A 27,929-nucleotide genomic window follows, 5' to 3' on the forward strand; every position below is an offset into this window, starting at 1 on the left:
TCTTCACTGATTTGGACCCGAATTCATGAATCATTTCAATGGAGCTGAAACTGCATTTTTCAGCAAATAAATGATTTGTCTGAAAAATTTCACCCAGCTCCATTTAAAGTGGCAGGCCAAATTTAGGCCTGCTGTGAGCTGGTACAATGTTACTGAAGTCAATGGAGTTATAACTATTTGTACAGCAGACTTAAATTTGGCCACCTCACTCCACTTTGTCTTCCCTTGTATTTTCCCTGTAATGCTTCTGACTGTGTGTTCTTGTTTGCTAATGACCAATTCTTGTTTAAACAGGGACTTCTCTCATCTCAGCTGAGCTTCTCCTTTCATATGATTCTGCAGTGAAGTCGTCATGCGGTATGTGACATCAGTCACTTCCATTCTTATGTCATAGATACAGAATTGACTTTACCTCAGAGTCAAGCCAATAAAAAAGCAGGGCTGTGAGGAACTTGGCCTGGTGGTGAGACAAATATCTGTAATAATGGAGATAGAAAATGGAGCACTGTAGCAGGGTGCTGGTGCAAAGGCACCTAATTAGCTCCTGCTCCACCAGCCCCAATCAGGGGAAATAGATTGGGGCTGGGGAGAAGCCTGGTGCCTGGCCTTTAGAACTGGCTGCACCTGCGGGCCTGAGGGTTCAAGGGCTATAAAGGCTGGCTGGCAGCCAGAAGAAGGGGGAATGGCCAGGGGAAGGTCAGTCTCCAGGCTGAGGGCAGACTCTATGTGGAAGAAGAGATTGTCAGGCCTGCAAGCTGTATATAGTATATCACTGGTGGTGGGAGAACATGTGTAAATAAAGCCACGGGTGCTGCAGAACTAGAAGCCTCTCTGAGCTTTATTGGGGCAGCCAGTGGTCCCCAGGAAGAGGGGCGGGAAGAGAACCCTGTTACAAGCACAAACAAAAGGAAATATTTCTTCATACAATGCACAGTCAACCTGTAGAACTCCTTGCCAGAGGATGTTGTAAAGGCCAAGATTATAACAAAACTATAAAAAAAGAACTAGATAAATTCATGGAGGATAGGTCCATCAATGGCTATTAACCAGGATGGGCAGGGATGGTGTCCCTAGCCTCTGTTTGCCAGAAACTGGGAATGGGCGATGGGATGGAGCACTTGGTGATTACCTGTTCTGTTCATTCCCTCTGGGGCACCTGGCATTGGCCACTGTCAGAAGACAGGATACTAGGCTAGATGGACCTTTGATCTGACCCAGAGTGGCTGTTCTTATGTTCATGCTTTGAGTTACAAGGGGAAAAGCGTTTGGTCATCTTATCATAGTCTATCGCAGGCATCTGTCTAGCAGCAAAACTATTCTGACTGGAAGTCTTTGTGGGCCTGTTGCAAGTCACGGTTGAAGTGCATTAGCAGAGCTGTGTGGAGGAAGTGTGTACTGCAGGCCTGCACAGCATGCGGCCCGCGGAGCCTCACTGTGCGGCCCACCGGGGGATTCTAAATCCCCCCCCCACGGCGCTCTGCGGGCAGTCCAGAGCCCTTTGAATCCCAGCCGCGGCAGGGAATCAAAGGGCTCTGGGCTGCCTGAAGGAGCAGGGAGCCCAGAGCCCTTTAAATCTCAGCCGCGGCAGGGAATCAGAGGGCTCTGGGCTGCCTTTAAAATAAAGTATCACCTCCCCACCCCCAACCTTCCTTTTTGGCCCACAACTGTTTTGGTGGGGCGGCGCTGGGGAAGAAGAGTTTGTTTCCGCAGGGCTGGGCGGCCCTGGGGCGGGGTGTTTCCTCAGCTGTTTTCTTTGGAGGAATGTGGCCCTCGCTGCTTTACGAGTTGTGCAGGCCTGGTGTACTGTATCTGCCCACAGTGCTAGTGTGGCATTGCTATACCATATCAGACCACTTGCCAAGTTGCTTTGGCATTCTGCTTCTGGCGCTGCACCATATAGCTCATGCTTAGAGAGAGGCTAGAAACCCCTTTAATACCAGTTGTGCAATGCTGTACTGGTGAGAGGGGGATTTCTTCCCTTACCCACACAGAGAAGAAGCTTCTGTCCCGGAGCTTGATATTGGATTATTCTTATTTTACAGCGCTATAGTTATAGAGCCAAAGCCTTCCTGTCTAGGCCTACTTAGGGCTTCATCTGGTGAACAGCATATGGCTAAATACAATTTATACAACTCATTTTATTTAATGCAGTGTAGTTGTAACTGTCTTGGTCCCAGGACATTAGAGAGACAAGGCAGGGGAGGTAATATAATTTATTGGAGCAACTTCTATTGGTGAGATGGACAAGCTTTTGAGCCCAACAGAGCTCTTGCTGCAAAATGCAAGGTGGAACAGATTGTTTAGCATAAGTAGTTAGCACATATTATAAAGGACCATTCAAGGTAGACTGGGCAGTTAACACCTCTGCAGTCATTGGACCAAAAGATGGGGTTAGTGAGTTACAGATTGTTGTCATCAACCATAAATCCAGTGTGTCTGTTCAGTCCAGGATTATTAGTGTTTAGCAAAGTTATGAATTTAAACTCCTAGGCTTATCTTTTGAAAGCGTTGTGCAGGTTTCCTTTGAGGATAGGTCAGATATAGAGTGATCGCTTTGTGAAAAAAGTGTTCACCCACAGGTGATTCGGTGTTTTTGGCTTCAGCTACCCTAGAGAGTTTACAGTGGTGGATCTGCAGTGATGCAGCTTCTAATTTAACTGCTCTCCCTTTGGCTTAACTATTCCAGCCGTCCCCCTTCCCCACCGCCCCCAGCATAGCACTGTCTACCCTGGTGTTTAGGTCAATGTAACTTACATCGCTTAAGGGGGTCACTTTTTCCTGAGCTACATAAGTTATACCGCAGTAAGTGCTAGTGTAGACATAGTCTTTGTCTTTTCTCATTTTCCTATATGAGTTCATTTGAGAGTGGTAGGTGACAACTAAGGGTGTGTAGTTGGAGGGGGTGTGTAGTTGGAGTTGCATTGAAGCAGGTTCTCTTGGGGTATTTGGGTGGCCCACTCCATGATGTGATCTACTTCTCTGGTGGCGTGTCCTTGTTTGGTGAAGATGGTTTTAAGTGTGTTAAGGTGTGTATCTTGGACTTTCTCCTCAGAGCATATTCTGTGGTATCTGAGTGTCTGGCTGTAAATAACAGATTTCTTGGTGTGTTTGGGTGGTTAAGGGATCTGTGAAGGTAGGTGTGGTGATCCATAGGTTTCTTGTACATGGTTGTCTGTCGTTTTCCGTTGTTGAAGCTGATTGTGGTATTCAGGAAGCTTATGCTAGTGTGGGAGTGTTCTAGAGAAAGTTTAATGGATGATGGTTGTCGAAGGTGTGGTGGAAATCTATGAGACAGTTTAAGCTGTCTGTCCAGAGGATGAAAATATAGCTGAGATACATCAATGGTATCACTGGTTTTGTGATCTATTTATCCAGAAATTCTTCTTCCAGGTGGCCCTCAAAGAGATTGGCATATTGGGTAGCCATCCTAATACCCATGGCTATTCTCATGGTTTGGACAACATGTTTGTTGTTGAATGCAAAATTGTTATGGGTGATGATGAAATGGATGAGATTGGCAATGTGTTTGGGATGGATATCTGAGGGTTATCGCATCATGGAATGGACCACCCAAATACCCTGAGTGGTGTGTCTATTTTATTTGTCATAGTGTTTCTTTTCTAGCAGTGATTTTTCCACATGTTGATTAGCCTATGTAGATAAAGTAGCATTTTCTCTTATTCAAAATGTACATTAACTTCTTTGAGTGTCCACTTGTAATGAGACAAGTAAAGTGACACTTGATCAGTTCTGTATGCCATTCCCTCACAGTTTCATATACCTTCATTGTATCCCCTCTAGGGCTCAGAGCCTGCAAACACACTTATACCTGTGCTTAACTTTCCAATGATAAGAGTTAAGTATGTGCGTGTTTACAGGATCAGGGCCTAATTTTTCTTCTTCCCAGTCTAAAAGAATCAGGATTATTTAATCTCATAAGTAAATTCCATCTTTATTGCCCTTCTTCTAGTTCTGTTCGATCTCCACCTTATTGTAAAATGAGAACAAATTGGACCAAGTATTACGGTTTGTGGCCTGTTTGTTTGTCAATATTACACTGGGTAACTAACAGATGGACAGAGTGTTCAGTAAAAGCTACATAATTGATTCAGTTTATGGGGCAAATAGAAATAGTTTGTAGTCTTTAAAATATCAATTTAGAATATTTTATTGTTTAAAATAATAATGTTATTGACCTGAAAAGACAGTAAGAAGGAAGCTATAACCTATGGTTATATGTTTACAGTAACCAATAGCTAAATATTTACAGCAATTTGCTGCCAAATTAGATTGTTTAATCAATTACATCAGCTAACAAAAAGAACCATCAGAAATTGACATTCTGAGCCAAACGCATCCCTAGTTTAACACCAATGATGTTGCATCAAAGATAAATTTGGCTCTCTGGCTTATGACATAAATTAGTCATATAGGTCTAAGACCAAACACAATCTCTTCAATTTCCCTAGATTATGTATGCAGTGATCATTTAATATAAATACCTTTGCTCCCTCAACACATACACTGCAAGTTTTGGTGTAAGCATGTTGCTTCAGACATAGGGACATATACTTGCCAAAATGGGAGGAGACTTTTGCACACAGCTCTTGTAGTCTATAATCCCAACTCAGCAAGACATTTAAGCATATGCTTAAATCTACCACTATTCAGCAAAACTCTTAAGCATATGCTTAATCTTTAGCTGGTGTCTTCAGTGCTTTGCTGGGTAGACGTGGACTGATTGGGGCCTTTAATAGGAGAATAGCCCTTGCAGTGTTTAGAAACTGTTGAGATTTCTAGTTTGTAGACTAGCATACAGCTCTCTAATTATATGTTTCCTAGAGCTTCATCCAACACAATCTTTGCATTCATGACAACTTTACCCATCAGAAGTGTGAAAATTGCTTATTGGACGATTTAAGAAAAAAGGCAGAGAAATGGGGATCCATCATTATAGGAACAGACTGTAAGTGTCCATTTTTATTTGTGAACGGCATATTGCTATCAATGGTCCTTAGTAGTTGGATTTCTTTCACCACCGTCACGTTAAATGGTTTCTTTTTTGTGGATGAGAACACCTGAAGTGTCAAAGGTCCCCTCTCTTGCATGACCTTTTCAGTGAAGAATGCTTATGGAATATCACAAGAAATAGACTCTACATGATAGGAATGGTTTAAAAGTACTCAACTGCTTTGTAAGAAGGTGGTTGCTCAATCCAGTTAAAATCCTATGAGGCGCAGTCTAATCGCCCTGTGATATGCCTTATGCCATGCAGGGATCCAGCTGTTTCTTTTCTAGATGCACCAAGCTGGCTCTGTAAAGTGGCTTCTTGTTCTAGCCATTGCACAACATTTTTCCTCTGACTCTGGAATCAGCCCAGCCGCGTGACTGACAGCTACAAACAAGCTGCCGCACGCTGCAGCTTTAGAAATGAGAGCCCAGTTCTGGGCCTCTTACTGTGGATTCTTTCCCCTCCCAGCTCTTCTGGGGCCCACAAGGAACAAAGAGGAGCCTCTGGGCAGCCAGCAAAGGGAACCGGTCTCAGCAGGTGTGGAAGCCTCCAGAGAGGCTACTGCCATTCCTGTCTTCATTGGTGTCCCAGCTCAGTCACACTGAGAATGAGTAAAGATGTTGCTTCAGTGCTGAAGGAAGTGACTGTTCCCTACCTTCACCCTTCCTCCTCTCTTTCCACCAAAGACTGAGAGGCGGTGCAGCAAGTAGGCTGGCAGCAGGCTCCTATGACTCTGCTGTGGTTACCAGAGAGCAGAGCTTTCTAACGGCCTGCCCACTCTTCTGGAATCCCAGCCCACCTGCCACTTCCCCTGCACTGCTTCAGCCCCAGCAGAACTGAGGGAGCGGCAAAAGTCAGGTTGTCCTCCCATCTCTCCCTGCCTCACCAGCAGCAAGGGAAAGAGAACAGCACCAGGAACTAATAGTAAGGGGCTTGTTTCAGTGGGTTACTGAGTGCCCAGATTAGGGCCACTGGGTAAGGTAGAGAGCACAATGTCAACTGTACTGGCCCCTCTCTAGCACTTGTTAATCCAGAAATCACAAAAATCTGCCTTGGGCTTCCCTCCACCCCCCACACTCCCTATCAGTGTAGATTAGTGCGGAGCTGCTGTACTGTACTGTTGGGGCAAGACTAGAACGGGGTACTGAAGCAGAAAGAGCGTGCAGTGTGAAACGGTTGCAGAGCTTTAGCTTTAACATTTAACTGGGCCCCTCCAATATTTTTAACACACTGAATGTAAATTTAAGGTGCAGAATGTCCCAAATATCAAGGCTGGAGGAAACATTCAGCAAGCAAGCGTATCTAAAATTCCTCTTAGGGTAAGGATATATATAGTTAAGTTATGGAGCTACGGTGGGCACTCGGCACATACATTTAGTTTACCTAAGATAAATATTTGCAGCTCAGCTCTAGTATGTGTGTGAAGCGGAGAGGGGGATTAATGTTTCTCAGCATGCTTTCAGAATTCACACATTTAATTTATGTATAGGAATAATCTATTGAAAATAGAACAGAATTTTGTGTAACAAATAAGAGGAGGAAAAGCTAACCGCACCCTGGAGTCCCACAGTTAGTGTTTTGGACTGATACAGTCTGCGGAGAAATCTGTGACATCAGCATTAAAAGAGAGAATGCCCAAAGCAAGGGCCTGCCTTTGCATGGAGACTGGAACAGCAGACTGTGGTCTCAATGCAAATGAATTAGAGAAGTTCTGAGCAATATTTTTTAACAAATCAAAAAGGCTTTGAAATAAGAGGCATGTGTGTGTAGCCAGTTGTGTTCAGTGTGTGGAGCCAGTTGCAGGACAAGAACAATATTAAGATTTTTGTGGATAGAATCCTTTGAGTTTCCTACAAATATTGTTTTGTAGGGAGCCAGCCAGCCAGGGAAAGGACAGTTAAGGTCGACTTTGCTATTGGCTTGTCTGCAAACAGAGTAAATACAGGTTAATTCCTACAATGGTAACTTTAAAAGTCTACGAGAAATGCTTTGGCTAGAAAATGTGCCCTTTCAAGAGAAGAGGAAGACTTCTCTTACCACCTCCAACCCCACTTCCTCTTCCTCCTCCTCATTGTTGTCCTCGTCTCCTTTTTTCCAGTGCCAAGGTTGGGTAGGGTTAATTGGTTTCTTGGGTTAAGTAAGTACCTAGGCTGCCAGCCACCTGAAGTCTAGGGTTCCTTAGCACATGCCTATGCAGTATGATTATTATTAAGGCTACGTTTATGTCATGGAAGTCACGGAATCCGTGACTTCCAGAGACCTCCCTGACATTCTCTGCTTCAGCCCCAGGGGCTGTGAGACTCTGGAGCTGGCAGCCAGCGGGGCCCTGGCAGGGTTCCAGCAACAGGTGACAGCAGTGACAGGAGGCCCCCAGCGACAAGTGACAGACTCCTGAGAGGGCCCCTCCTCAGGGTTCCAATGATGGGCGACAGCCTTGGAAGGGGGAAGCAGGATGCCTTAGGCGAGCGACTGGGGGTGTCCCGTTTTCTCTTTGGGAAACATGGTCACTGTGCAGCTCCCAGCTGCCATGGGCAGAGGGCTCCCCCCTGCAGCGTCCAGCTGCTGTGGGTGGAGGGGGAACCCCACAGCTCCCAGCCACCATGGTGGTGGGGAAACCATAGAGCTGCAGCAGCAAAAGTCACAGAGAGGTTATGGTTTCTGTGAATTTTTATTTATTGCTCTGTGACTTATTTTTCTCTGACTTCTACTAAAAATAACCGTGACAAAATCTTAGCCTTAATTATTATGAATAATAGTAATTAGGAGAAGTGCTTTTCAGTCTGCATAAATCAAGAAAATAAAGGTAAGGAAGCTTTGGTGATACTAGTCATTTTAAGCCATAGTTCTGACATACGTGAATCATAGATTCATCGAACCAGAAGGGACCGTGAGAGGTTATCTAGTCCAGTCCCCTGCACTCATAGCAGAACTAAGTATTATCAGACCATTCCTGACAGGTGTTTGTCTAACCTGTTCTTAAAAATCTTCCTAGGCAATTTATTCCAGTGCTTAAGCACCCTGACAATTAGGAAGATTTTCCTAATGTCCAACCTAAACCTCCCGTGCTGCAATTTAAGCCCATTTTTTCTTGTCCTATCCTCAGAGTTTAAGAACAACATTTTTTCTTCCTCCTCCTTGTAACTACCTTTTACATACTTGGCAACTGTTATCATGTCCCATCTCAGTCTTTGATTTTCCAGACTAAACAAACCCAATTTTTTCAATTATCCCTCATAGGTCATGTTTTTAGACCTTTAATCATTTTTGTTGTTCTTTCCTGGACTCTCTCCAGTTTGTCCACATCCTTCCTGAAATGTGGCCAGGGGCGGCTCTAGACATTTAGCCGCCCCAAACACGGCGGCACGCCGCGGGGGGTGCTCTGCCGGTCGCCGGTCCCGCAGCTCTGGTGGACCTCCCACAGGCGTGCCTGCGGAGGGTCCGCTGGTCCCGCGGCTTCACCGAAGCTGAGCGGGACCAGCGAACCCTCCACAGGCATGCCTATGGGAGGTCCACCGGAGCCGCGGGACCATCGGACCTTCCTCAGGCACATCTGCAGGAGGTCCACCGGAGCCGCCTGCCGCCCTCCCGGCGACTGGCAGAGCGCCCCCCGCGGGATGGCGTGCTGGGGTCTGGAGCTGCCCCTGAATGTGGCACCCAGAACTGGATACAAATACTCCAGTTGAGTTCTAATCAGCATGGAGTAGAGTGGAAGAATTACTTCTCATGTCTTGCTTACAACACTCCTGCTAATACATCCAGGAAGGATGTTTGCTTTTTTTGCAACAGCGTTACACTGTTGAGTCATATTTAGCTTGTGATCCACTATGACCCCCAGATCCCTTTCTGCAGTACTTTTTCCTAGGCAGGCATTTCCCATTTTGTATGGGTGCAATGGATTGTTCCTTCCTAAATGGAGTACTTAGCATTTGTCCTTATTGAATTTCATCCTATTTGCTTTAGACCATTTCTCCAGTTTGTCCAGATCATTTTGTATTTTAATCCCATCTTCCAAAGCACTTGCAACCCCTACCAGCTTGGTATCGTCGCAAACTTTATAAGCATACTCTCTATGCCATTATCTAAATCAGTGTTTCCCAAACTTGGGACTCCGCTTGTTTAGGGAAAGCCCCTGGCGGGCCGGGCTGGTTTGTTTACCTGTAGCATCTGCAGGTCCGGTCGATTGCGGCTCCCAGTGGCCGTGGTTCGCTGCTCCAGGCCAATGGGAGCTGCTGGAAGTGGCACAGGCCAACGGACGTACTGGCCTCTGCTTCCAGCAGCCCCCATTGGCCTGGAGCAGCAAACCGTGGCCAGTGGGTGCCGCGATTGGCTGGACCTGCAGACGCCGCAGGTAAAAAAAAACCAGCCCAGCCCGCCAGGGGCTTTCCCTAAACAAGCGACGTCCCAGGTTTAGGAAACACTGATCTAAATCACTGATGAAGATATTGAACAGAACCAAACCCAGAATTGATCCCTGCAGGACCCCACTTCTTATGCCCTTCCAGCATGACTGTGAACCACTGATAACTACTCTCTAGGAATGGTTTTTGAGCCAGTTATGCACACACCTTATAGTAGTTCCATCTAGGTTGCATTTTGCTAGTTTGTTTATAATAAGGTCATGTGAGACAGTATCAAAACCTTTCTAAAGTCAAGATATACCATGTCTACTGCTTCCCCCTCCATCCACAAGCCTTGTTACCCTGTTGGTCTGACACAATTTGTTTTTGACAAATCTATGCAGACTTTTACTTATCACCTTATTATGTTCTAGATGTTTGTAAATTGATTGCTTATTTGCTCCATTATCTTTCTGGGTAGAAAAGTTAAGCTGACTGGTCTGTAATTCCCTGGGTTGTCCTTATTTCCCTTTTTATAGATTGGCACTATATTTGCCCTTTTCCAGTCTTCTGGAATCTCTCCTGTCTTCCATGACTTATCAAAGATAATTGCTAATGGCTCAGATATCTCCTCAGTCAGCTTTTTGAGTATCCTTGGATGCATTTCATCAGGCCCTGGTGACTTGGGGTATGTCTACACTGGAAACTTCAAAGTGCTGTCGTGGGAACGCTCCCGCGGCAGCACTTTGAAGTGCGAGAGTGGTCGCGCGCGAGCTCTCCCAGCACTCCTGGTAATCCACCTCCACAAGGGGATTAGCTTCGAGCGCTGGGAGACAAGCTCCCAGCGCTTGGAGCTTGTCTACATTAGCACTTTAAAGTGCTCAGACTTGTTGTGCCCAGGGGGGTGATTTTTCACCCCCCTGAGCCAGCAAGTTAGAGTGCTATAAAATGTAAGTGTAGACAAGCTCTTGAAGACATCTAATTTGTCCAAGTAATTTTTAACTTGTTCTTTCACTATTTTAGCCTCTTCTGATCCTACCTCATTTTCACTGGCATTCACTATGTTAGACATCCAATCACCACCAACCGAAAACCGAAACAAAGAAGTCATTAAGAACCTCTGCCATTTCCACATTTTCTGTTGTTATTGCCCCCACCCCGCATTGGGTAACAGGCCTACCCTGTCCTTGGTCTTCCTCTTACTTCTAATATATTTGTAGAATGTTTTCTTGTTACCCTTTATGTCTCTGGCTAGTTTGATCTTGTTTTGTGCCTTGGCCTTTCTAATTTTGTCCCTACATATTTGTGTTATTTGTTTATACAGGTCTGTCACATCTTATGCACATTTAACATGTGCGATTTCAGCTTTACGCGGTCGGCAAAAACAAAAAACCCCAAAAAGAGAAAAATAACAATTTTAATACTGTACCTGTAGTGCAGGCGATTCCGCCCGCCATTCAACTCAATGTAATTTTGACTATACGTGGTTTTCACTTTACGCGCAAACCGTGGAACGGAATCCCCGCGTAAGATGAGACTCGCCTGTATTCACCTTTTGTAATTTGACCTAGTTTCCACTATTTGTAGGGCTCTTTTTTAATTTTTAGATCATTGAAGATCTCCTGGTTAAGCCAGGTTGGTCTCTTGCCATATTTCCTACACAGTGGGATGGTTTGCTCTTGTGCCCTTAATAATGTCTCTTTGAAAAACTGCCAACTGTCTTCTATTGTTTTTCCCCTTAGACTTATTTCCCATGGGATCTTACCTACCAACTCCCTAAGTCTGCTAAAGTCTGCATTCTTGAAATCTATTGTCTTTATTTTGCTGTTCTCCCTCCTACCATTCCTTAGAATCATGAACTCTATGCTTCTGCTTCCATGATTGGCTTTTAAAAAACTGAAACTATAAACTATCTTTCAGTGTTGTATGTCAAATGAAATTGGAAGATGAGCAAAGCCTATATTTGTGCAAGGATCTGCACTGTATCTGGTTCCTGTGACAGTTTTCATTAATTGCTCAGTGGCCTACCAAACGCCAGTTATATCCTCTAATGTTCCGTATAAAAGATAGGGAGAGAAGGCTCCAATTGTGCCAAAGGTAAATGGTCAAATCTGCCATTAGGAACAGTTATCTAGACAGGAATGTTCATGTTTGTGAATGAGCTCTTTAGCCCAGTTCTGGAAGCTACTTTATCTGTTTATCCACTGAAATTTCAGGTAGTGACACATGGCTACTGGCTGAATAAACTGAAATTCTTAATCTTGATAGCCAGAGGCCTAATGCTGCTTATACCTTCCTATAGTATAGCATTTTCCAACTCCATAGATTTTGTAGTTCTTAACATAAATAATCAACTTTCTTATTACTTGATTAAAAAAACAACTAAAATTTTAAGAACATTTGTAACAAACCCATATAGAAAATACATCCTTTCTAATCTTTGAATTATCTCAATTGTTGGAGTGATTACACTGCATCTGACCCTTTTCTGTCTCAGACAGAATCATTTATTTCTCCACTCCAGTTCATCTGGTTACACTTGGTGGAATTTCCTAGTCTTTACTTTGCGCTCTGTCTCTTTCTGTGAAATTTGTCTTCATTTCAGGAGTAAATTGCTCTTTCTGGGACTCCAATCTACCTTCACTTCAGTTTCCAGCAGTATAAACTACTCTGTCCTTTTCTTTCCTGGATTCTTCTGTTTCCTGCAGCATTTTATCTTGACAAGAGTCACTTTAAGATGTGGCTGTTACTAACACCCTGTTTCTTAAAGGAGAGATGAAAAATCATACGAAGACCAAGCACCCTCTCTGTCCATTTTTACTCGCCACTGGGAGGGGAGATGTGAAAGGGTCTGAGTAAAGCTCCCCAGCCTTTCTTCCCCGATGTGAGCTATAAAGCACAGGTGCAAACTAAACCAATATAAGCACAGCTTTAAACTGATGCACAGCATTGCACTGGTGTAACAAAATCGGTTTAACATCTCACATGGTGCAACGTCTGCGTTTAGACAAGCCCCGAGTGAAACTCACTCAGTCTTAAGTTCCCTTTTCAGCAAGGAATGCAAACAGGCAACTTGATTATCCACATACCCATCTAACCTCCTAATCCGGAAGAATTGGGACAAACAATCTCAGGACATCAGAAGCATGATGGTGAAGTTGACATTGAAAGGAAGAGAGCAGGCGTCCCTCATGCTTTCCCCATGGGACTGGCTTGGGGACCGGGGGCAGAGGTGTTGGGCTTTGATTTTGCCAATCTGGCCAATGCCTTGGGTGTGGGAGAGGGCACAGGGGCTTCTCCCCATTTCAGATCGCAGGCTGCTGATATTTGAAGCATCACCAGCAGCCTGCCTTTGCTCTCCAGCATATGCAGCCTGTCTATGTCTGCAGCTATGAAACTTCCAGATTTCCAGCCGAGTTTTAGATATAGGTTGTGATGTGAAATTACTTTTTTTTTGTTTTCTGACAGCTGCCATTGCTTGAGGAAAATCAAAGTATCAGCCGCCAATCTTCTGTTACTGTGTCCCTAGCAGCTCCTTTCAGAAACCCCCAGCAGAGAAAATGAGTCAGAAGAAAGACTGTTGTCAAACACTGGGAAAACTACACACATCAACAATCCATGCACAAATGGAAGCACCTGCTGCTGCAAGTGCTGGAGCTGGATTCACAGAGCTGTGTGGGGCACTTACATTCACATTTGCAAATGGCGAAAAATATTTCATGGGGAAGGCTGTAGTCTAGCTGCAAGGATCCTTCCCTATCCCTTCTAAAAATAGCCCATAATCAATGTTAGGAGGCTTGTCAACCACCACACCATACAAAGGCACACGTTGTTTTGGCCAGATTCTCTGTCAGCTTCATAGAAGAGGGACGAATTCCTCCAAAATTAGAAGAGAACGTGTTTGATAGCAGCCTGGTTCAAGTCTTCTGGTTATGGCAGCCTTGGTTTCATGCCACTTTGGAGTCAGGAACAGGGAGAAAGATCTCGATGAACTTTGGGTATGTCTACCCTGCAAAAAAAAACCCAAACAAACAAAAGAAAAACTAACCCCACTTCAGCAAGTCACAGAGCCCAGGTCTACAGATGCGCTAAAAATAGTAGATGTTCTGGCTTGGGCTTTGAAGCCTGAGAAGGGACATCCAGCCTGAGCCAGAACAGCTATTTTAAGCACCATAGTGTGAGCCCAAGTTTGTAGATCCGGGCTCTAAGAGACACTGCTGCTCTTGTTTTTGTTTGCAGTGTAGACGTACCCTTTGAGGCCTTACTCCCATAAAAGCTGGTTCTTCCATGGAAACACCTTTGTCCAGCAGAAAGAGACCTTTGCTAAAGTATTTTCTGATTTAAACATACCAAACTTGGAAGAAGGAATACATTTGACTAATCTGAGTTGATTGTTTGTTTGTAACAAAAGCTAATCGGTGTGTTAAAAACACAGGGAAAAACTTACGTACTGCTCTGGATACAGCATATTTTGATTACATAGAGAATATGTTGCTTTTTTCCTCCTCTTTAACATCTAGGAAAGGGGGTCAATCCAAAGACCTTTTTTATCCTATAAATTGCCCTAAAGCACAAAGATTTGATCTTATTGGGTACATTTTCTGCTCATCTGTTGGCGTAAGGTATATTTATAACATGTGGATGGCGTAAGTGAATTTGCAGGACTTGTTTGTTTGCCAGATTAATAAGTAAACTGTACCTTGGAGCTGTAGTAGAAGCTTTTATTTTAGTACTCCCCTGATAGGTCAGCTTTGATGCAGATGCTCTTCTTGCTGTGAGTCAGTGCTAACTGGGCATTTGCTAATACAACTAGACACAGAATGCTTCTGCAGTGTGGCTCCTTTTATATAGAATTCACACACTGCTTTTAATATGAGCCTTTGTTTTATTGTACCCTCTCTTGCCTTAGGGATGGTATAGAGATCATTAAACATCTTTATTTAATCAACTGGCTGAGTGCCAACTAGTACTTAAGGTGAAAAATAAGATGCTTTTGTCCTCATCCGTGTTCAAGCTGTTTTGCCCATTGGGGATGTTTTGGTCGTTATCTTTCAGCACAGACACAGAATTGCTGAATGCTCAGGTCAGTTCCCACTTCAATGGCCTTTTCAGTCAAGAATGGGAAAGAACCGCCTTGCACGTCAGAGCATTCTGCATTCTAGTTCCCCTTCTTCGGGAGCCTGGCGTCACGTTATAAAGTGGCTTAGGTTGGATGACTATGCAGTTGCACGCTGTACTAAATTGGTTACAGAGCTCAGAGGCCTGAGCTTATCCAAGGGGCTCCTCCTCCCGAGCATCAGCACAGAGCAGTGGTGTACGCTGACGTGAGCAGCATGCCTCCAGGAGACTCTCGACGTCAGCGTCACTCTTTGTCTTGGAAGAGAGGCGATGTCTTTGGAACCAGCGTATCTGTGCACTCTCTGAATCATATGGCTTATGGAATGTCAGTGGGGCGGGGGGCGGGTTTGATGTAAATGTTTGGATAATTTCTCACTCTATCATAAGTCACAGTTGGTCTTCCTGTCATCGGCTGGGAGCTATCCTGAATGAAGGGTTTCCTGTTAGCCTTCAGCACCTTCCTAGCAGTGAATCTGTATTAAGGTTTAAATGTGCTAATATAAATTAATGTGAGATTAATGCTGCATTCCTGCAACCAGACTGATTATATAAGGGGATGGGTGTAAATGGGGAGGGATGGGTGACAGCTGCTCCCACTCTGGCTCACTGTGAGCCACATTCTGATCCCCCTTCCTCTCGTTATGTAGCACCTTTGTGCATTTACTTTAATCAGACTACTGGTGAGGTACTATTCAGCGGGAATACCGGAACGAGAATCTGGCCCGATGTGTTTTACAGCCAGTTTGCCTACCTGCCTTTTTTTCTTTTTAAAGAAATAATTCGCTCAGTTTCTTGAAGAGGAGATAAACTTGTCTTTCCCTGGTGGGTCAGGTTTTTTTTACTACTTAACCCCATCTCCACTTATTTTTGGTCACTTTCTGGGGTATTTCTCCCTGCCTCCCCCATTCCCTTTTGCTGGTAAACTGTGACAGACAGAAACTTGTGAAACCCCTATGAAGCCTACATAAAAATCTGAGTTAGGAGCTCTGTCCCGGGTGAGAGAATGAAGCCCTGTGTGTGGCCCAAGGGAGTTAAGGCTCCGTTTAGGTGGAAGATGATGAAACAGTAAGATCCTTGCCTACAGTGTGTGGAACCCATGCAGACTGTTCTAAATATTGAGATGGGTGTCATAAGCTTCAGCCCTGCCTCATGCTTTCTGTGCGTGCACAGGCATTATATTTATTACTGAGTAAAAAATGACGTTTGGTCAAAACCATGCAAATATCTCTCTTTTTCCTCCTTATGTACAATCCAACCAGAAAACTTACTCATGTTTTGAAACACAAAATAGTATTTTAAATTTAAAAATAATTCTGGTCTTCAGCCTCTGTTCTGTGCAATGTAAACTGCATGGCTGGCTAAACTGTAGTGTTTAAATGTTCAGGCTCTTTTGATAATAATAAACATGTTGTCTTTCTTCAGCAAGCGAAATCTCCTGTGAAACTCCTTGGATATACTGAAACAAATCCACATATAGTGATGGTCCTTAAAATCTTCCCAGTTTCTCATAAGAGGAATGGATACAGATAAGCTGACACACATCCAGTGCTGCAGATACTTAGCATATCAGAGTGCAGATAGTTAAAAGCCTGGGTCTAATGGCTGCACAGGGAGTAAGGCCAGGCCACACACCCCAGCATGGCCACGTGAAACCTACCCAGACCACGGCGCCAGGTACAGGTGGGGGAGCAGGGAATTGTGTGCCCATATTTCCCCTTCAACCCTCCCACCACCTGGGCAGGTGTGGGAGGGCTCTTTCCCACATGGTGTCAATCAGCAGTCACCTGTAAAGGGCTGTAGCAGATTCCTCCGCTCACTCAGTACAGAAGGGAGTGGTTATGCCTCAGGGGGTGTCACTGAATCACAATGTCTCCTAGGGCTACTTCTAGGTAGTGCAGTTTGCACATTACCCCTTGCACAGGGCAGAACCTAAAGGCATAATATGGCCCTTAGTTATCGAAGGCACCTGGCAAGCTTTCAAGAGCCACCCCTATATTGCTTATTGCACACGTCTCGGCTTTTTTTTTTGTTTAAAGACCCACATTTGTTTTATTAGAAAACAAACTGGTTCCACTTGCAAACTCTCATTTTGTGAAATGTTTCTTTCTTTATTTTATTTTTTTAACAACCCACTCGGAGTCTCCTAGCAGTGTGTAGTGTGAAAGGCAGGTAGCCTATGGCTAATGTTCCTTTGTCGTTCCAGATCTCCCTTGCAGAGGAGCCAATGAGGAGTAAGCATGCTGATTATTCCTCCAGACTGAGTCTGAACTAACCTATGTTGTTTGTGCAGCATATTGCAATGTGCCTAACCCCTCCTTTACTACATTGCACTGGCTGGAGTACCTGCTGGTCTCCAAACGTCATGAGGCTTCAGTTATAAGTGCAGATAATAGATCATTTCACTGCTCATTTTTATACAGGAGTGTAACGTCTTCAGAGAGTGAGAGGCACACAGACTGAAAGATGTTCTATTCAGGTATCCTCACCGAGCCTAGTCGGAAGGAAGTGGAGATGAGGGAAGCTGCATCTCTCCGACAACAGAGGAGAATGAAGCAGGCAGTGCAGTTTATTCACAAGGATTCAGCTGATCTGCTACCTCTGGATGGACTGAAGAAACTGGGGACTTCCAAAGACACTGTAAGATTATTTTTTTTAATTAACAAGGAAAAATTATATTTCGGAGGCTGGCATGCATTGCTTTCCCCCCTGCCCCCTTAGATATGTTTTTATGTTAAGAGGATAATGAACTTGGTTGCCTGTGGAAGCAGAGGTAAATTAGCATGACTATGAGGCTCTTGTATATAGAAAAAGGAAGTGGAAATACGATTTTAATTGCTCCTGGTGAGGTTGTTAGTCTTTTCACTACTAACCTCCTTTACAGGTCTGTATCTCAGACCTAAAAACAATTTTAACAAAATAGATACAATTTTACCAGTACAGAATGCTTTCTTTATATTGGAGTACATCAAAATGGCTTCACATTTATTTATATATATATATATATATATATATTATATATATAATATATGTATTATATATATAGTATATATATATAATATTATATATATATAATATATATATATATATTTGGTAAAACATAGACTCACTTTGGTATTTAAAAATTATAAAATTGTTAAGATTAAACTTTGCTCAATGTTTTCTGTCTAGGCAGTTTAATTTCCTTTCATTTAGATTTCATATTCAGGCTATAAATATATATTTGTGATAATCTCTTATTGAGTAAATGGTGTACAGTACAGAACATCACCTCCCATTTCCAGAAGAACTGGCTTCCTTCTAAAAGCTAATAAATAAAAACTTCCTTGCTTTCTTTGAATAGGAATAAAGAGAAAACAGAACATTTAAAGTTCTGATGTAAATGAACAAAACTCCCCACATGTAATGTAAAAGCTGAATATCACTTCCCCATTGAGTCTAGCTCTTGGAGTATATAACATACAGTATGTCCAAGTGCTGCAATATCTCACACTAGGTTAACTGAAGAAGCTGAACTTCCTTATTATTTTGGCAAATTAATTTTGTTCTAACCTAGTCTTTCTGCTTGGAAACTTTGCCTTAGATCTATACATAGGTAACCGAAAGAATGAGTTTGGTGTTCTCTGCATTGTGCACAACAGAGATTTGTTTGACATCATAGAATCCACACTTGGGCACAATTCAGAAATTCCTGCCTAAGGGGGCCACCTGCGTCCAGACTTGGAAAGCGCTTTTCAAGTCAACATTGAATTGTGCTATTATTTATTTTAGACATTTATAAAGAGCCTAACAGTGTGGTATTATTATTAGTATTACGATAGAGTCTAGAAACCCCTGTATTGGTAGGCACTGAGAGACAGTCCCTGCCCTGAAGAGTTTACAGTCTAAACAGATTATAGTAACAAAGGGTGGGACTCGAGATGGAGGCACGGAGAGATTTAGTATGGCTCTTAATGAGGAGGTTAGCAGCAGAGCCAAGGATTGAACCCAGGTGTGCTGATTTCTGTGTCTAGTGCCATGTCTATCAGTGCCTGTCAGTGTTTGAAATGTGTAACCTGGAAAGATTCAGGCTTTTTAGAGGCATTTGAGGTATCCTGGTCTGGAAAGCTTTTTGATGCATACAATAGCAATTGTTATAACTTGATGTATAAAAGAAGGAAAAATATTGCTCTTTGGAAGTATTCTTGTCTAGTGATGACAAGTCATTGTTGTCAGGGCTGGATTAGCAGCATCCAGTGAGTGGGAATGAACTCCCCTAGACCTAGAGAAATTCCGTCCCTTCATTCCAAACCATCGCTATATCTGTCATGCTGGCTCCAGCGGGGGTTTTCACTCCTTCTCGTCAGCGAGCACTAACAATTCACCCACAGCCATCTACCTCCTACTGCTGTAAATGGTGACTGAATGGCAAGCACTAAATACGTGGGTTTGATGACCTAATAAATCATAACAATACAGATTGTATGTTTGTGATGTCACCAGACCCTCAAGTTACACGTGCAGGACTAACAAGCTGAGTTGTCCTCATCAGATGAGAGAGAGTGGGAGCAACTATCTATGCTAGTTTCTCGTCGATCAGCAATGGAAGCATCTAGGAGTCCAAAACCTTTTCAGAGGCTGAAAAAGAGGCACAGTGCTACCGTCATCTGTCCCCCGCCCCTACTGCCCTTGAGAATGGCTGAGCTCCGGCCCGGGATGGAAAACGAGAGAGCTGGAGTAGTGAGGGACACCATGCTCCAGAACCACCTCATCCTCAAGCCAGAGCTAGGAAAGACTCGCTCAAGGTGCACACGGCTGCCCGGATCTGATTTTGTGTATGGACTAACCCTTCGTGGGACCGATGGGGGAGTTCCTGAAGCAATAGGCCACTGGAACTCAGTGAAACCCATTAGCAAGGCCACAAAGGAGCTGCCGCGTGATTTTGTTGCCATGAACCATGGAGCAGTCGTAGCTGGTCTTGTCACAACAAAGGAACACTACCGGTACCGCCAAACCCATGACATCCGCTGTCCGGAAGATGATGACCGTCGCTTTAAAAGGAACCCGCCGCGTCTCCCTGATGCCATGACCTATGGAATGCCACCTCGCCCGTCCACCCCTATCATAGATGTTTTTCAGCACAAGTACAAGGAGCTTTGGATGGAGGGACAACGAGCAGCAGCCGAAGCTCGTCATAAGGCAAAACAGAAAATAAGACAGCGGGGGAAAGTATATGAAACGTATTCCACTATGCTGAAGAAATGCAAAGAGCCCATGCAGCCAGACCCACTTTGGCATTTGCCCCACTTTGAGAAAGTGGGTCGTCATCTCGATACCTTCCCAAGCCAAGAAGATCGGGAGAAGGCTTTCAAAGTCAATCAGTCAGAAGCTGGAGTACGATGTGGAACATTTGCCCAGGGCATTTATACAAGCAGCTGAAAACTTGCTAGGTTAAATTATTATAAATTATGTAATAAAGTAGAATATTCTCATTTCAGGTCTGAAAGAGAACAGTGGCAGTGATCAAACATATAGAAATACTTCATAGCTTTTCAGGTAACTGGCTGGCCATATTAATACCCAATTGTCTGTAAGAGCTTTTTGCTGGCCTTGGTAACAAAAAAAACAAGGGGTAAACTACAACCCAAAAGAAAAGAGGGTGATTGAAGGTGGAGTGGTGCTAGATGTTATCCACTCTCGTGATTACAAACTGGTGAACATTTTTAATGACAACTCAGAATTTTTCCCACAATAGTCAGATCAAATCTTCCTCTGATAATATTATAGTGCAGTTCTCCTCAACTCTAGATTTAATATTGTACAGCCTGATTTTCAGAGGTGCTGAGCACATGTGAAAATCAGGTCAATAGTGCCTTGCCATCCTAATTTTGACTGCTGTCAGAAAGCTTTTCCGGACATGTTTATTACATAACACAGTTTTGCAATACTTCCAGACGATGCAGCAGCCTCTTTCTTCCTTGGAGTTTGATATGCACAAATAATAACTGGTTTAATTCTTTATATTCTTCCTCAAACATTTTTCAGTGTATTCTTTTGTTTGAATTAACTCCTTTTGGCCCAAGTTACTTCTTCTAGCTCTGTGAAACCGCCCATGGGCAATGTTTATTAGTGTATTTAATAAATTACTAGCACGCAGAAGTATTGAAAACCTGTAAATCTTTCAAGCTGCTTTTGCCTTCTTAAGGTGCCTTAAGAACAGCAACACCTGTAACGTGCATGAAATCAGAATGGTCCTGCTTCTAACAGATGATAGTGTTACATACAGGAAATCACTGAATAATAGGTGGCAGTGATTTTAATCTGACATCTGCAAGTGTGTTAGAGGAATATGGATTTCTTTTCTGTATTTTTCCCTTTCCATACAATCAAACCTCATTTATCTGGATGTTCATTATTTTATTGCAGGTATCAAATACGGTGAAAAATGTCCATTTACTGGCACCTGCTAGCCAGTGAATCCAAACTATTTTTGTATCCTCCATTTCATTTGTATAACTGAAGGTTGACTGTATCTTAGCACATATTGGATTTTGGCAGAGAAACTAATACTTATAACATTATATTTAAATATATTTGCCACTAATTCATTGTCATCACCACTTTGATTGAAAGCCTGAAGATTGACAGGAAACCTTCATGAATTGGGTGGTTTTCTTCCCAAACAGCTGAATTGTGACTCACAATCCAAAAGTTATTGTGCACCGCTGTTCAGTTTTACCCCTCTGACATCTCTCCTTCTCTAGACAGCCATAGAGCAAGAATCCTTGCTAGCACCAAAAGTCCATCTGTGAAAGCTGACCAACAGACTGGTGTCTTGACCACACATACACCTGACCATACAGTCCTGAGAACTGCGTGTGGAGCAGAGCAGACTTTCACTAAGCTGACCCAGCAGCTGCATTTTGTCTTTTTTTTGTGACCCACCATTACCTATATGGCTCCTCCACCACCTCGCTCCTAATCCTGCCTGGTGCAGACGGGAGGCTGCAGTAGCTGGAGAATGAGCCCATCCTACACCCACCTTGCAACAGTGGATCTCTGCTCCGGGCATTGTGACCTCATGACGGGGACACAGCACCACTCAGGTTTGGCCCATTGGCCCCTCTGCCATGAAGGAGGGGCCACTGGGCCAAACCTGAATGGCGCTGTGACCAGTCTTCCCTCTAATTTTTTATGTCCATGTACGGAATGAATTTTGTTATGTGCAGCAATATGGAGGTGATGTGTGGTGGGGCTGGGGCCAAGGGGTTTGGAGTGTGGGAGGGGGCTCAGGGCTGGGGCAGAGGGTTGGGGTGGGGAGTGAGGGCTCTGGTTAGAGGTGAAGGTTCTGGGGTGGGGCCGGGGATGAGGGGTTTACGGTGCGGGAGGGGGCTCAGGGCTGGGGCCCAGGATTGAGGTGCGGGGGGATGAGGGCTCCGGCTGGGGGTATGGGCTCTAGGGTTGGGTCGGGGATGAAGGGTTTGGGGTGTAGGCTGCCCCAGGGCTGCGGCGGGGAAAGTGGACTCCCCTCAGCCTTCTCTCACTGGAGCAGCTTGGGGCTGGATGAGAGGTGCCTCTCCCCAGCCGAAGCAGCTCTGGCTGGGCTGGGCTGGGGAAGAGGCACCTGTTGAGTAATTTGGACCCTGTTGAGTAAATAAGATTCTGGGCAAGGGTGGAAATTTCTATAATTAAGTTCCCTAGCTTTTCCCTACTCTAGCTGCTGGGATAGAACAGCACTAAAAATACTTCCCTGATCCTTATTATTATTTGTCAAGTACTTCAGTATGCTAAACCCTGTGAAAGGATACAAAGCGACACAGGCCTTGCCTCCAGGAGAGTACAGTCTAGTTCAATCACGGGCAAAACAGTTCAGATCGAGATGATACATTAGCTGATGCTATAGGCTTGCGGTGGTGAAGAAAGCGTGGAGTCTTGCAGATGCTGTCCTTGAAAGACCGTGAGGGAGAAGAGCATTTGAAAAAGAGGGGACAGGGTTTGATGCAGAGAAAATGTAGTTGAGTCCAAGTGGAAGGGGGGAAGGTGTGAAGATGACCATGCGAGAAGAGCACAAAGGGGCTGTCTAAGGGGAGACACAGGTGGAGCAGGAGGAGGAATTGGAGGCAAAGAGAGCACAAATGTACATTTGGGAGGGGCCTCGTTTAGTTCCAAAAACATATACAAGCAGCATTCAGCAATAGTGGGCTTCCATGAATGGAAGGGGGTTGGTGAAGGGACACCTGCATTATGGCATCAAAAGGGAATAGATTCAGTAGCTGTCCCCAAGGGGATTGATTCTGTGAGGGGCCGCATATAGAAGTGAGAGGGCTATCAAGGGCAGTGAGAAGCCAAATACAGCTGGGGAAATTGGGAGGAGAAAAGTGAAGAAATAAAAAAGTACATTGATTCCTCTGGCACCTCGTTAGAGCTAAGGACTGGGCTATATTCCTTCCAGCAGGACTTTCCCTGTCCTGAATAGGGGGCAGTGCACTCTGGAGAGTTTGTTTTGCAGAGTTACCTCTCAATTGTTTCATTGGGGATAGGGTTTGCCCCATTCCCAGAAATAGGGTGTTCAGCTTTATGCATCAGTAGCCAAGGCTATCTGCATACAGATCCAAGGCTTCCCACGACATCCTGTCCCCCATGGGAGCATGATTCCCTCCAGAACTGTACTCTGAGACTTCTGATCTGTTGCCCCCAAGCCACAGCACTTGTGTGTGTGTGTGTGTGTTGATTTTCCTGTAATATAGCTGTCATAGGTCTCACCCCCACTTAGAGCTGTTGGGTTCCAAGATGGGGACCTGCATGGACTCCCCTAAACTAAAATCCTAGTTTAGATCTGGTAAAAGCTGCCACCAGCCAATAATGTACGTGTATTGGGACACAGTCCTTCCCCAAAATCCTTGGGGATCCCAAGAGCCCCAAATCCATGGAGTTCTTACACCTAGGAGAAGTAAACCATTCTCCTCTGCTTCCTCCCGCCTCCTTTCTCCTAGGAGAGATACTGGGATTCAACTACAGAGGGATGCCTTCCTCCTCCCTCCTCCCCTTTCCCTGAGAATTCACCCAAGGAAAGATCAACCAAGTCCTTAACAGAAAAGATTTATTAAAGAATAAAAAGAAAGTAAACTGTCTCTGTAATACCAAGATGGAACAATACACAGGGTCTAAACTTATCAATCTCTGGAGAGAATCCCCCCTCCTTTCTTTCTCAGTAAAAACAATAACAGTACAGAATTAAAGAAATTCTATAGCAAAACACACAATTGCAAATACAGAAATAACAATATAAAAATACTAGTTCCCTTTCTAATACTCACTAGCTTGAATAGAAGAAATTATTGCAGAACTCTGAGAGGACTTGATTCAGACGTCTGGACTCCTTTAATTCCAACTAGCAAGTCACTCAAACAAAGGACACAGGAAAAAAACTTCCCTCCACAGGGATTTTAAATTATCTTGTCCCTGATTGGTCCTCTGGTCAGGTGTTCACAGGTACTGCTTGTTAACCCTTTACAGGTAAAAAAAACAAACCTTAACCCTTAACTAACTGTTTATGACAATAGCTATTCCAACTTTTCTCCCTGGCTGGCCCCTTTGCAATCCACAGAGCCCAGTCCTTGCTGTGTTCCCCACCCCAGGATTACAGTAAGTGGAGATTGTGCTGTTGAACTAGCATTCTGCATGTCCCCCAAGCCTGGTGTGATGAGGGGACAACTGGGCCTTTTGATTGGTAGAACTGCTTGATTGATGGGATGCCCCCTGGAGATCGAGAGGTGAAAGGCAGGCCAGAAATGTGAGCGGGGATGTTCGTGGTGCATAAAATACTATAGGGGCTGAAATGTCGCATTTAGAGCCTTGTGTGTAATTTTCCTACTATTTGCTTTTTATGAATGCTTGGATCCAAGGGTTGGGGTTTTTGGTTTCTTTGTTTATTTCTCAGTTCTGTTCTGTTGCAGCCTTGCCTACCTGACTAAAGGTGACATTTAGCAAATTCATTTTATAATTATTTGGTCATGTTTATTTTCTTGCTCTTTAATAAACTTTCCTTCAGCTACATAGACACCCAGTCGCTCTTTGGCTGCCTGGCTGATACTTTGAGCAAGTAGAAACAATGGTTCTCAGGCTTGTACAGTGTCAGAACTATAAATGACAGAGCTTTATCTGTTCTGCTTAGTGGTTAATAGTCAGGCAATGTATGTACACTGGAGGCTGTCTGTGACTTGTTATCGAATCCTCAGGAGGGAAGAGAAAGATGACCTACTTTGTGATATTTCCAAGAAGGGCTGGCTTATGAAGTACCTCCATCTGATCACATATTTTACAGTAGTGTCAAGGCCCCAGCTAGGTCTCACTGTGCTACACACTGCATGTACCCTAGAGGTTTACATTTTAAAGAGACAAGACAGACTCAGGAAGTGCTATTATCTCCATTTGACAGAAGGAGAACTGAGACATTAAATGCCTTGGTCACACAGGAAGTCTGTGGCAAAGCCAGGAATTGAACCCAGATGTCCAGCCATCCCTGTCTTGTGCTGTAACCACAAGACCATCCTTCCTCTCCATTGAGGGCCTAATTCTGAGAAATATTGAGCACTTGCTGGTATGTTTCTCTTTGGCTTGGTTGGAGGGTTGTAGTGGCCAGTGACCTCTCAAGATCGGGCTCAGAGAAACCTCTCCAGTGAAACACCCTCTATGATGAAAGGTAAATATTTTTCAGAGAGAAAAAAATCAAAATGCCATAGAATTGATGTGGAATAATTTGTAATGACATGCTGGAGGTACATGTTAATTTAAAGAAATCGCTAGGCAGAATGCTAAGCATATTAACTCTGAAATGAAGGGAGCCTTGAGAGAGGCAGGGGATAGGTATTTGTACCTGATAGTATGGGCCTTCCTTGAGGACCTGAAACACCAATTGCACTGCCTCCTCTCTCCACTGTTGAATAGCAGAGCTCATTTTGATTCCATTAAGAGTCTAGTTACAGGCTGCTGAGCTGAATTCACTTTGGGCCAATGGTGCACCAGCACTGAGGCTCCCCTACTACAAGCTGAAATCACTAAAGAACTAAAATTACTAAGAGCTGAGATCACTGAGTGCTGTGTTAACTAGTGGGGGAGCCTGAAGATATATTGCTAAGCGGCTGGCAGAGCGGAGCAGTTTGTGGGATGGTTGGATGTCGCATTGCAGACGGACCTGGACAGATGCTCAACAGTCAGTATGATTGGATAGCAAGAGTTAATTTATTTCTTTCCAGCATACATCTTTATACACTTGAAGCAGGCAAGCAAGCAATTGCTAATTGGTTAATAAAATACACACAAGCACTGCTACAACTTCATAGGGTAACATCATCCTAGACAGCCTTCTAAATTTATTATCCTATTATGCCTGCTAGAGAGAAGTTAGCCAAGGCCAACTTCTCATAACAAAACTCACAACCTAATTAACCCAACCTGAAAACCTAAACATCTTAGGCTTCCCACACTACCTCCTGAAAACCTAAACATCTTAGCTTCCCACACTACCAACTGCCAAGCTAGCAAAACATTTTCCAACAGTTGGAGTGGCCCGTGGGACGGCAAGTGAAGCGGGATGGGGCGGGGTGGGCAAGGCAGAGTGGAGCAGTTTGTGGGTTGGCTGGAGTGGCTCATGGGACGGCTGGTGGAGTGGAGCGGCTTGTGGTGAAGGCTGCAGCAGAACCCCACGGAGAGGCAGGGCAGTTGGCCTCGGACCATGTAAGGTGCCCCTTAACACCCCTGTGCCCCTTTCCCCACCCCCATTTCCATCCAGGCTTGAGGGGGTAAAACTCTGCAGATAAACTTTTGAACTCTGGGGCTGCACTGACCAGGGACAGAGACTTTGGGGTTGTTGGACTTTTAGGACTTTGGGGTGATCTTTTGGGTTGTTGGACTTAAGACCCTGAGGGGAAAAGGATACCGCCAAACTTACTTGGGGGTGGGTCTTTTGCTCATGGTTTGTGTTATGAATCCTGTTTGTGGTGTTTCCCCAACATAATGCCGCATTGTTTCCCTCCTTTATTAAAAGGATTTTGCTACACTCAGACTCCGTTCTTGCGAGAGGGAAAGTATTGCCTTTTAGAGGCACCCAGGGGGGTGGTATGTAATTGTCCCAGGTCACTGGGTGAGGGCTCGAGCCGGTTTTGCATTGCGTTATTGAAACGGAACCCCTAGAGACGGAACCTGGCCCTTGTTGCTGCCAACTCAGATGGGCAGAAGGGTTACATCTGTCACGTGTGGTTTGTCCTTCCTCTGTTCAGCATATACTGGAACCATCCAACTCTGAAGGACTGGGAGGAGCTCCCAGATCAGCACTTTGAGCAGCTCCTTGGCCTTGTTGCTTTGCCAGCCATGAACTCCATGGTGAAGTATTTTTTTTGGCAGGAGCCTGGAACCTGATGAGAAGTAACAGGCCACCGTACCGAGGCTGAGGTATTTACAGATTTTCATACATTAGGCACAATTTGAATGGGAACTCGGAATCAAGCCAAACTTTACATGTTCACCATTTCATCACCCATGTAACATATCCACCCTGTTCCTGAGTAGCTTTTCCAGCCTCACCACACTGTATTCAATGCAATTTCAGCCATTGTAATGCTCAAAATGGGGTCTCTCAAAGATGGCAGCGGGATGCTTCAGAGGCATGACAGATAATGGTCCTCATTAAAAACATCTAGAAAGCCATAATATCAGCTTCTTGTTTCTGTTACTGTGCTGGGACAGACTCTTCTCTGGTGTACATTGCCATAGCTTCATTGACTTGAATCGAGCTACACCAGTTCACCTCAGCTGAGGATCTGGCCCAATGAATTTGGAAGACACTGGCTGTAGCAGACTATTTTGATTCATGTGCTAGCCTTACACAAATGCAGTCTTATTTTTATTCTGTACAAGCATTAGATATGCACTTATTTTTGAAATTAGAAAACTATTTTTTGTTTTGTTTTGTTTTGTTTTTGGCAGTATAACTTGACAATAGGAGCATAGGACTTGCCACACTGGATCAAAGCTGTGGTCTATCTAGTCCAGTTCACTCTCTGACAGTGGCTAGTACCAGCTGCTTCACAGGAAGATACAAGAAAGTACAAGAAGCCATGTTGTATGCCTCTATGGGATATCCCTACTCCCAAGGCCAGTTTCTTCCTAATCCCCCATTAGCGAAGACGTTGGCTTATGCCCCGAAGCATGAGGGTTTCCAGCCCTTCCAAAGCTCTTATTTTTTAAGCCTTACTATTATACTGCTCTGGATATTCTTGTTAGCTACATAAATGTCCAATGTTAGCACAAAGATACAGCTTGTGTGTTCTTGTTGTTTTTTGTCGGTTAGCTTGGTTGGCTGGGCATATTGGCCATATGTGGGGGCTAACTGTACTACTCAGCTATTGCTCAACATCCCAGGTGTGACATGCAACAGGATGTTTTTGAGATTAGAAAAATAAAAACAGCTTTTCTAATTGCTCTAGTAA

At 44.3% G+C, this 27,929-nt stretch overlaps 2 protein-coding genes across 3 annotated transcripts in view; both read left to right on the forward strand.

Moving 5' to 3' along the window:
- The first annotated feature begins 400 nt into the window (after positions 1–400).
- Positions 401–27,929, forward strand: part of NRIP3 (nuclear receptor interacting protein 3) — a 45,099-nt gene continuing 17,570 nt past the window's right edge. Inside the window, exons 1-3 of one of the 2 annotated variants that reach the window (XM_045015399.1) lie at positions 407–463; positions 4,843–4,966; positions 16,887–17,103. In XM_045015399.1, the coding sequence (XP_044871334.1) occupies positions 16,930–17,103 (174 nt within the window). In that variant the 5' untranslated portion in view covers positions 407–463; positions 4,843–4,966; positions 16,887–16,929. Of the gene's footprint in view, positions 464–4,842; positions 4,967–16,886; positions 17,104–27,929 lie in introns of both variants that reach the window. The other variant, XM_045015400.1, reaches the window with a different exon arrangement.
- On the forward strand, positions 18,883–19,886 carry LOC123369615 (cilia- and flagella-associated protein 77-like). Its single transcript, XM_045015398.1, has one exon. It carries the CDS (start codon positions 19,021–19,023, stop codon positions 19,879–19,881), a length of 861 nt encoding a protein of 286 aa, XP_044871333.1. The 5' UTR covers positions 18,883–19,020; the 3' UTR covers positions 19,882–19,886.

Source organism: Mauremys mutica, chromosome 4, assembly GCF_020497125.1.
Source record: "Mauremys mutica isolate MM-2020 ecotype Southern chromosome 4, ASM2049712v1, whole genome shotgun sequence".
NCBI classification, from domain to species: domain Eukaryota; kingdom Metazoa; phylum Chordata; order Testudines; family Geoemydidae; genus Mauremys; species Mauremys mutica.